Genomic DNA, 11,236 nt, shown 5'->3' with positions numbered 1-11,236 from the left:
AAAGAAATCCGTGGATAAAGTATGACTGATGTTGAAGCAGATGTTTAAATTTTTTGAGGTAAAGGTTAAAGGTTATTCTTTGGTTTCAAGATGTCAACTGGAAAGAAACCTTTAAGATCTCCAGACGTTGTTGTATCACAAATAAAATTAGAGAAGTATCATACAATATTGTTCATCGTATTTATCCTGTAAAACAGGTAATTGCAAAGTTTTGTAAAGATATTGACTTGAAGTGTGTGTTCTGTAAAGAGGAAAATGAGAGTATTGTTCATTTATTTTATGATTGTATTTATACAAAATTATTTTGGTGTGATTTTTATTTTTTTTGTTAAACAAAGTATTAATATTGAATTGCAGCTTAAAGAAAATGATGTTATATTTTTTTATGAGTATACTGTTGACTTCACAATTTGGAATATTGTGAATTTACTCATTATATATGGAAAATTCTTTATTCACAAATGTAAATGGCCAGCGGAAAAAAAAAACTAATTTTCATTTCAAAATAGAAATAGGTCACTACCTGTATACCTTAAAAGAAACAAGAAATGACAAAGCCAGAAAAACTGTAAGTTACTTTAAAGCCTTAAATCTATTCTTTGAATAATTTGTGATTATTTGTATTTGTTTACAGATGTGTGTTTTATTGTTTATTGCTTTTCTTATTCAATTTTTTTAAGCATTTGTTTTAATTAAATTTTAATGTTATTGCCCTTATGTTCTTCGTTCTAAAAACTGCAAAAAAATCCACCTATCCACCTTTTTCTTGTCGTAAAAATGGGCGCGGTCATTTGTAAATTCTGTGGGTCTGGCTTCCGGTCTCATCTGCCTCCACTCCGTCCAGCTATTTTTAGCTGAACAAAACAATTCGTTTTGCTGCTTGATATTGAAAGTTGGTGTGTCTTATCATATTATTTTAATGTATTATCTTAATTAAGAACACAATGGTTTGAAGTGCAAACAGTTTTACTGTTTACTGCACGTTGTTATTCTCCTCATTATTTACCTTTAGCGGCTAATGAACCGGACGTCTCACCCATAGGCTTACTTCCGTGTTGAAGAAAAAGGTGGATAGGAGTGACGTCTTGGGTATTCTATAGTCTTTGCTACTGATCACCATCATTAGTCACTTTCATTAATTCATTCAGTTATTAATAATATGTCCTTTTGAATTCCACAGAAGAAAGAATCTCATACAGGTTTGGAACAACAGTGAGTTTGTATTTTGGGGTGAACTGTTCCTTTTCATTCTGAATATGGCCTATTTAAATTAATTTGTGTTTGCATCAATTATATTATTATTTGAATATATATGAATATACAACAAATTATACTACCAAACTATATTATCAAATTATATTACCAAACCCCATATTTTATGTCTAGCAAGATGGTCTGTCTTTTCAGGAAAAACTATTTTTTACCATAAAGAAGAAGTAGTAACAGACACAAAAACAAAAAATGAACAGATATTGATCCTCATTCAGTGTTGCTTCAAAGTTCTGTGAACATCTGCTCTAAGAACTTCTCTCTCCCTCACTATATAACAGTGACCAAGCAAATCATTCAGCACACACTTCTAGACCAGATTTTGTGTGAGAAGATACTCTGAAGAATGAGGATCCTGATGTCTCTGTTGCTGCTGGTGCTGTTCTGCTCTCTTCAGCTGACTTCAAGTGGTGGGTAGTGATTTGAAATTATGTACTTCAATGCAATGACCACTCAATGAAATTCATTTCAGGAAACATTTGATGGTGTTTAATTCAATCTGTTAATCCCGTCAGCAGTTTTTCATGTCCAAGCATTTATTTAAACACGGAAGGGTTAATAAATAAATGTATATTAAGTTTAAAGGTAAACTTTTTGACATTTTGACACTGGTTCTAATACGTATTGAATTCTTTCAGCTCCTCATGCACTTGAATCATCATCATGCTGTGTCCAGTTCTATAAAAAGAAAATTCCTTTGAACCTGGTGGTGTCTTTTTACCGGACCGGAAGCAACTGTCCCATATCAGCTATTGTGTAAGTGTCCTCTAAAGATTTATGGAGTCAAACTGAACGAGTCTATTTGGTGAAATCTCTTACCTAAAAGTTGTTTTGTTGTTTTTTTCGGCCCTAGGTTTCGAACTGCTGCTGGAAGGGAGTTCTGTTTAGATCCAGACAGCAGCTGGGTGAAGAAGCATATTACAAAAGTGAAAAGCAGAACAACAACCTCTACTACAACAAAGACTCTAAGCACTACAGTTTAAATACTGTATCTTGTTCAGCATTTATTGGGGAAAATGTTTAGAATTATTTCTCTATTATTTCTGTAGAGCGATTATTTATCTTAAATTTGCTTAAATTATATTTCACTGTACACCAGCTGCATCAAAAGCAGTTTTCTGTATATTTAAATTAATGTAAAGTTGCATTGTTGTGTTTTGTGGACTTTAACATGTCTTTTTTATAATAAAAGTGAATTTTTAAAGTTGTCTTCTAATTGAGATCTTTCATAATAATAAGTAATTTTTCATCTTAGCTGATTCAAATAATCATTTGTTTTTCCAGCTCATTTTTGAGAATGAATTAATGCTGTGTTGGGTATTTTAAAAATGTATATTTCAAAAATAATGATTGATCTGTTGTGGTCATAATGTACAGTCTGCATTATAATACGATACTTTGAATTACAAAATGAAAAAAAGCAGGTTTTCCAGTATATTTATTAGTAATATTTTCCTTTAGTAATAATGTTTTTTAAGTATTATATACAATGCTAACATGCTAATTATTTAATTCATGCAGTGTTTATCACACCCACTAATTTTCTCTCTCAGTATAAATGAGTCTTAAACATATATAGCAGCTATTATTATAAGGATGCATTTGTGGATTCACTCTCAGAGATAAAGGTAAGACGGATGTCACTGGGTCAAAAAAAAAAAAAGTACACCTTACTTAAAGGGTCCATATTGGTATCCTAAAGGTACGCAGCAGCCAATGAGAATCGCAGCACCTTGGACCCAGACATCAAACTGCAAGTCAAAATATTAAGAGAAGTGTTTTGAGTAGATGAACCGAAACCACATACGTGGATGATCCTGCTTAAAAAAAAACAATAGAAACCATCACAGAAATTCTAATGGTTTCCACTATAAATACCATTACAAACATTACAAACCACCAACTATTAACCATTAAAAATTGTTTCCTGTAGTGTGTTTTGGGCCATATTGCATTAGGATAGTAGTTTTAACAATGGTAGAAATAAATTACCACTAGAGAAAACCAATATTAAAACCAATAAAACCGATTAAATTCTCATTATAACCAGTAAAACCATTACAAATTCTGTGATGGTTTCTGTTGTTTTTATACTGAACAAAATTATAAATGCAACATGTTTGTTTTTGCCCCCATTTTTCATGAGCTAAACTCAACGATCTAAGACTTTTTCTATGTACACAAAAGGCCTGTTTCTCTCAAATATTGTTCACAAATCTGTCTAAATCTGAGTTAGTGAGATTATCTCCGAGATAATCCATCCACCTCACAGGTGTGGCATATCAAGATGCTGATTAGACAGCATGATTATTGCACATGTGTGTCTTATGCTGGCCGCAATAAAAGGCAACTCTAAAATGTGCAGTTTTATCACACAGCACAATGCCACAGATGTCGCAAGTTTTGAGGGAGCGTGTAATTGGAATGCTGACTGCAGGAATGTCCACCAGAGCTGTTGCCCATGAAATGAATGTTTATTTCTCTAACATTAGCCATCTCCAAAGGAGTTTCAGAGAATTTAGCAATACATCCAAGCAGCCTCACAACCGACTTGAGTGGGCAAATGCTCACATTCGAAGGCGTCTGGCACTTTGGAAAGGTGCTCTCTTCATGGATGAATCCTGGTTGCATTGTACGGGGCAGATGGCAAACAGCATGTATGGCGTCATGTGGGTGAGCGCTTTGCTGATGTCATCGTTGTGGATCGAGTGGCCCATGGTGGCGGTGGGGTTATGGTATAAGCAGGCGTATGTTATGGACAACGAACACAGGTGCATTTTATTGATGGCCCAGTTCTTGCATGGCCAGCATACTCACCGGACATGTCATCCATTGAGCATGTTTGGGTTGCTCTGGATCGGCGTATACAACAGCGTGTTCCAGTTCCTGCCAATATCCAGCAACTTCACACAATACAATAAAACTGCACATTTTAGAGTGGGCTCTTATTGTGGCCAGCATAAGGCACACATGTGCAATAATCATGCTGTCTAATCAGCATCTTGATATGCCACACCTGTGAGGTGGATGGATTATCTCTGCAAAGGAGAAGTGCTCACTAACACAGATTTAGACAGATTTGTGAACAAGATTTAAGAGGAATAGGACTTTTGTGTACATAGAAAAAGTTAGATCCTTGAGTTCAGCTCATGAAAAATGGGGCAAAAACAAAAGTGTTGCATTAATAATTTTGTTCAGTTTATGTGTACAATTGTAAAATAAACCTTCAGTATTGTATGTTACTTTTTTTTGTCTGCTGTTTCATTATGTTTTGAATTTTTGTCTTCCTTGTCCTGTGACCTTTGCTGTGTGCCCAATGTGCCTACCCTTACGAAAAATAAGTTTATTCAAGTGTGCTATTAGTATACTTCTTTGAACTAAAATAGAATAGAAAAGTGTGCTTTTAGTTTACTTTTTATGTACTTCTCAGAAATGGGCTTTATGTAATATACTCAAAATTAAATTTAAATATACTTGACTTATACTTACAAAAAAGTCTAAATATATTTGAGCTATACTTGTGCTCCTAGAATCTGTGTTTTCGTTGTTATATGGTAGAGGGTGCTAGTACACATCTTCTGTACAGAATTTCCAAAAACAAGTGAAGAAGAAAAAGAAACAGATACTAATACATGTAATCTAACACGATCATCTGACATGAAACAGCATCAAAACTGTAACATTGTGGAATAAAATGTTGACCGATGAAGAGGTAATAATTACAGTAAAGATTTGGGGTGTTGATCTACTCCATCTATGTTTTGATTATCATTATGAATCCAATTCACAGTCTTTTTTCAGCTTTTTGTTCAAAATGTTATTTCTTTATTTTTTTATGAAACTTACCCACATTAAAGTGTTTAAAAAAAGAATGCACGTAGCTAGAATAAAACGTTTTTGTTTACAAGCAGATACCCTGTTCTTTCTTTGGATGTTTTGTATGTTCAGATATTCATATAACAAAATATATACAAATTAAAACCTAAATAGGGACATAGTAGTATACTTAAAGTATGTAAAGTTCACTTAAAGAAAACTTATGAGTATCCTTGCAGTATAAAACTACTAAACTAGTAGTTTACTGAGACTATACTTCAAAGTGTACTAAGTATTCAACTAGTAAACTATCAGTATACCTATAAGTTCACTATTAGTATAATTGCAGTACAAACTACAAACATAGAGGTAAACTAGTTGTTTACTCAAAGTTTGCAACTGTTATATTTAAAGTATACTCTTATACTAGAAAGTGGTCCAATTTAGACCCAGGGAGTATTGAAACAGAACACTTACAAGTATACTATTAGAACACTGATATTTGTATACTTGCTACAAAAAGTATACTTAAAAATATACTTGAACTTTACTTAAGTATACTTTATAAAATAAACCTCCACATTTCATTTCATTTAACTTCCTACTGTATTGAAGAGGAAAGAAGTAGCATGTTGATCTGCCAGCCGTAGGCCTTTATGCGGAGGACTCTGCTCAGATTTTCTGCATAATGATGCATTTAAAAGTTGATAGACAAACAGATGTTTATAAAAGTTCACATTATTGTTGCAGATGAAATATAACACAGATAACACCGAAAAAATATTTTTTCTAAGTTAAATGTTGATTATTAGTAATTCAAACCCATTTCTCCTTTTCCTTAGTTGTCTGATTAGTTATCCTGTTCACCTGATTTCTCATTAATTAATTCACTAGCTCCCTTTGTTTGCCCTGTATATAAACCTGGAGTTCTCCCTCCTGTTTTGCCTGAAGCATGCATTGAGAGACTTATTTGATTGATTGATTGATTGATTGGTTGGTTTGGAGAGTTATTCCCAGTATCCTTGAATCTCCTGCATCTCTACTGATTCCATCCAGCCCAGAATCTCCTATGTCACTGCATGTTTTGCCCAGCTCTTGTTCTCCTGTGTTCCCTCCCAGCCTCCTGCTCCCACCCCCTCAATCAGCCAGTTCCTCAGCCCCACCTCTGCTGCTGTCCTTCAGCACCTCGACATCTCCCACATGCTGTAAGGATCTGCCATGTGTCTTTAGGCCACCAGCTCCATCCAGCTTTCAGCCTCTGTGCCCATCGCTCCACCTCGGCCTGTCAACACATCGGTTCCCCCTTGGCTCCTTCCTCTTTCAGCTCCAAAGGAAACCATCTGCCATATGGTTTCTCCGGGTTTCAGGGGCGGACTGGTCATCTGGACATTCTGGAGAAGTCCAGAACGGCCATCCATCCATTGGCCGTCGGCCTGACTGATTCTTCATCAAAGAAAAAGTGTCAGATAAAGTGACGTTGACAGCCGACAAAGGGGAGCACTAATGCAATCTATTTTTGTTTATAAGAAACCGAAACTGCCGTATATGGCCCGCAGTAGTATGGTCCGCTGGATCATTTTAGACTCGGATGATCAATTTTAAAATATTTGAAATGTAAGTCATGTAAAGATTGCTTTCAGTTTATGATGTTAATACTATCTCCAACCTGGAGAGGTCGCTAGTTTCCAGCTGCTCCTCGTATTAATTTCAGTGTAGTAGGACGTGAACTCTAATGTAAACATTCACGATTATTAGCAAATAATAAATGAAAAACTAACCATGAAAACAGCATTTTCCAGTCAAGATTGTAAACAGATTATCTTTTTAACAAGTTCAAGGAAATACTACTTATGTTTGAAATGTTTGGGAAATGTGTTATTTAAATCATCATCACACCACTACGCACAACGGGGATGCCAGGGTTGCACTTGCCTCAAATTTCAAAGGTAAAGTGCATTGTCAACAAAAGCTTTTTGCCAAATGCATGACAGAAATGTTTGCACTGAACTATGTTCTTAGGGTTTCCGCGGGTCCTTAAAAAGTCTTAAGTTAAATCGTTTAAATTTAAGGCCATGTAAACTTTAAAATTATACAGAAACTCTTAATTATAAGAGGTCTGTAATTTGGGGACAGAAAGATAAGGATTGCAATATAGATTAGTATGTAGATTAACCTTCAAAAGGCTATGATTTCACTAAATAAACTTGAGCGCTGCACATTTCAAAGTCACGTGTGCTGCTTTGTGCTGCGGTTACGGGGGAAACTGCTAGTTCCGGAAGTGAAACCTGCTGGCAGAGAACAAATTAGCTTTTTCAGTAAGCCCATCTGCTGTTTTTGCTACATATTTTTAAATGTGAACCAGTGGATTGACAAAAAGCTAATGCATTATAAAAATCTAAACAATTAAGACACTAAGATATTTTTATGTAATTTAATATAATTGATTAATAATAGCCTAATTGTGTAAATTAATATAATAATTTATACTTTTGACTTTTCTTTAAAATTGTTTAAAGGCTGAAATGTGAAGTGCAGGTCCTAAAAGGTCTTTAAAGTGTCACGGTTGGTAAACCGTGGTCTCGGGTTTGCACTATGTGGGTGGAGTTTGTGTGCACTTGCTTCCTCACCCTTTGTTCCTGTTACAGAATGCTCTGACCAACATGGAAGCAGCAAGTTCCACGTCACTCTCTGAATTCATCCACCACAGCATCAACCGCATGGATCAGCAGCAGGAGAGCATCGTCAACACCAGACGTGCTGTCCAAGCGCTGGTGACACAGGTGTCCGAGCTCACCCAGCAAATCCAACAGCTGACGACTCCCGCTGCGCCACCCGCACCGTTGGTTCCCCGGGCTATCCCCGAACCCAGCTACCAACCTGAGCCATGCCTACCAGTTCCCGAGAGCTACTCTGGTGAGCCCAACTACTGCAGAACATTCTTAACAAAGTGTTCCATGCATTTCTCCCTGCAGCCTCGAACCTTTGAGACCAAGGAGTCCAAGGTGGCGTTCGTGCTGACTCTGCTTTCCGGGAAGGCTGCCCTGTGGGGAATGGCGGTTTGGGAGAACCGAGATCCATGCTGCGCCTCGTTCCTCTCCCTCTCCGAGGAGATGTGGAGAGTTTTCGACCAGGCCGTGGCCGGCAGGGAAGCGGCCCGCGAGCTGGCGGAGCTCAAGAAGGGGAATCTCTCCGTGGCAGATTACTCCATCCGTTTTCGCACCTTTCGGCCACGTGCAAGTGGAATGAGGAGGCGCAGTGGGATATGTTCCTGCATGGGTTGGCCGACCATGTTCACAAGGAGATCTACCTCCTCGAGTTGCCAACCAGTCTCAATGGTCTCATCGACTTGGCGCTCCGCGTGGATGCTCGCATCTAGCGCCTGGGGGCACACGCCTGTCCTACACGTCTCCCTGGCAACCTTGAGAGTGGCGGCTCGAGTAGAGAGAACACAGCCGGTCCCGTCTTCGATCATGAACCCATGCAGGTGGGTAGAGCTCGACTGACCCGGGAGGAGAGAGGCGGAGGTCCCAAGGACTTTGCCTGTATTGTGACGGCTCTGGACATTTTCTACTCTCCTGCCCAGTAAAAGAGCCAGCCCGGTAGTAAATTTGAGGCTACTATCGGGTGGGATCTCCGCTGGGAAGTCCTCAACATCATCCACTCTCCTTCTGCGGAAACTGAGATGGGCCAACAACACGCACACCTGTCACGCCCTTCTGGATTCGGGAGCAGAGGGTAACTTCATGGACATAACCCTTGCACAACACCTGAGACTCCCGATCACTTCTCTGTCATATCAGATCACCGTCAGCGCACTCAATGGCCAGGAACTGCCCTACATCACCCACACCACTGGACCTATTACCCTGCTCATCTCCGGCAACCACACAGAGAACATCCCCTTCCTCCTCATGGACTCCCCTGTGGCACCCATCGTCCTTGGTCACCCCTGGCTGGTCAGACACAACCCGCGAGTGGATTAGGGTTCCAACACTATCACCTCGTGGAGTGAATGTTGTCATGAGTCTTGTCTGGTTTCTGCTTGTCCTGCTGTGTCTGTTTCTGTGTTTCAGGAGGAGGCAACTGTTTTGTCAAACGTGCCCGCTGAGTACCTGGACCTGAAGGAGGTGTTTAGTAAGTCCCGTGCTGCTTCTCTTCCTCTGCATCGTCCCTATGACTGTGCTATAGAGTTAGTTCCAGGTAAGTCTCCGCCTAAAGGCAAGCTTTACTCTCTTTCAGTTCCTGAGAGGGAGGCCATGGAGAAATATATTTCTGATTCTCTAGCATCGAGGTTCATCTGCCCTTCCTCTTCTCCAGCGGGGGCGGGATTCTTTTTTGTGGGGAAGCAGGATGGTTCTCTGCGACCTTGTATTGATTACCGAGAGCTGAACAACATCACGGTAAAGAATACGTATCCTTTGCCGTTGATGTCTTCAGCCTTCGAGAGGTTACAGGGAGCATCCGTCTTCACAAAATTGGATTTAAGTAACGCTTATCATTTGGTCCGCATCAGGAAGGGGGATGAATGGAAAACCGCTTTTAACACTCCCAGAGGGCACTTTGAATATTTGGTTATGCCGTTCGGGCTCTCCAACGCGCCTGCGGTTTTCCAAGCACTCGTTAATGATGTGTTGAGAGACATGGTAGCTCAGTTCATATATGTTTACCTGGATGACATACTTATTTTTTTCCTCGTCTCTCCAGGAACACGTGCAACACGTCAGACGAGTGCTCCAGAGGTTACTAGAGAATGGGCTTTTTGTCAAGGCGGAGAAATGCCTATTTCATGCACAGTCTGTTTCCTTCCTAGCTTACATCGTCTCGTCTGAGGGAATATGTATGGATCCTGAAAAGGTTAAGGCTGTGATAGATTGGCCAAGTCCAGATTCCCGTAAGGCCCTACAGTGGTTTCTGGGGTTCGCCAATTTTTATCAGCATTTTATTCGCAATTTCAGCCAACTAGTCTCACCTCTGACTGCCTTGACCTCCCCCAGAACTACGTTCAGGTGGTCGAATACAGCTGAAACTGTATTCTCCAACCTCAAGAGCTGCTTCGTTTCGGCTCCCATCTTAGTCGCCCCTGATCCCACACGTCAGTTTGTGGTGGAGGTCAACGCATCAGAGGTGGGAGTAGGTGCAGTTCTTTCCCAACGCGCTGCCTCAGACGACAAGATGCATCCTTGCGCGTTTTTCTCCCATCGTTTATCTCCTGCCGAACGTAATTATGACATTGGTAACAGAGAGTTGTTGGCCGTCAAATTAGCATTGGAAGAGTGGTGTCATTGGTTGGAGGGGTCGGGGGTACCTTTCATCATCTGGTCCGATCATAAGAATTTAGAGTATATTAGAACTGCCAAAAGACTTAACTCCAGGCAGGCTCGGTGGGCACTGTTTTTGGGTCGTTTTGATTTTTCTCTATCGTATCGCCCAGGTTCCAAAAACGCCAAACCCGATTCTTTGTCACGTATTTTTGATCCATCCGAACGCCCGGTGACTCCCGAGTGTATTTTACCTGAGAACATAGTCATCTCATCACTCATATGGAAGGTCGAATCGAAGGTCAAGACGGCCTTAGAAGGGGTAACGCCTCCGCCTGGGTGTCCACCAAACCAATTGTTTGTTCCGGAGGAGTTACGGTCCAACGTGATTCATGGGGTCACTGCTCCAGTGTTGCTTGTCATCCAGGAATAAGCCGCACTAGATGCTTGGTAAAGCAACGATTCTGGTGGCCACTTATGGCTCGCGACATTCACGATTTTGTGTTGGCCTGCTCCGTTTGCGCCAGTAGTAAGACGTCTAACCGACCTCCGGATGGGTTTCTTCAACTGCTGTTTGTCCCTTCGAGACCCTGGTCCCACATCGCTCTAGATTTTGTTACCGCCCTCCCGCCCTCTAATGGCATGACGGTCATTTTGACCGCAGTGGACCAATTCTCGAAGGCGGCACATTTCATTCCCTTGCCCAAATTACCTTCAGCCAAGGAGACAGCGGTCACTGTGATTGATCACGTCTTTCGGTTACATGGCCTCCCGGTAGACGTGGTTTCTGACAGGGGATCCCAATTTGTGTCCAAATTTTGGAGGAAATTTTGTAAATTGTTGGGAGCGACGGTTAGTCTGTCTTCGGGTTACCATCCGCAGAGCAATGGTCA

At 40.1% G+C, this 11,236-nt stretch overlaps 1 protein-coding gene across 1 annotated transcript; it reads left to right on the top strand.

Moving 5' to 3' along the window:
• Positions 1–1,523: 1,523 nt before the first annotated feature.
• Positions 1,524–2,422, top strand: LOC122142477 (C-C motif chemokine 4-like). The gene is made up of 3 exons (XM_042753390.1): positions 1,524–1,679; positions 1,908–2,025; positions 2,123–2,422. The coding sequence occupies exons 1-3, from the start codon at positions 1,616–1,618 to the stop codon at positions 2,250–2,252; spliced, it is 312 nt and encodes a 103-aa protein (XP_042609324.1). The 5' UTR covers positions 1,524–1,615; the 3' UTR covers positions 2,253–2,422.
• Positions 2,423–11,236: the final 8,814 nt, after the last annotated feature.

This window comes from Cyprinus carpio, chromosome B25 (genome assembly GCF_018340385.1).
Source record: "Cyprinus carpio isolate SPL01 chromosome B25, ASM1834038v1, whole genome shotgun sequence".
Classification (NCBI taxonomy): Eukaryota; Metazoa; Chordata; class Actinopteri; order Cypriniformes; family Cyprinidae; genus Cyprinus; species Cyprinus carpio.
The sequence above is the reverse complement of the archived record's forward strand: the minus strand, read 5'-3'. Positions and strand labels throughout refer to the sequence as shown.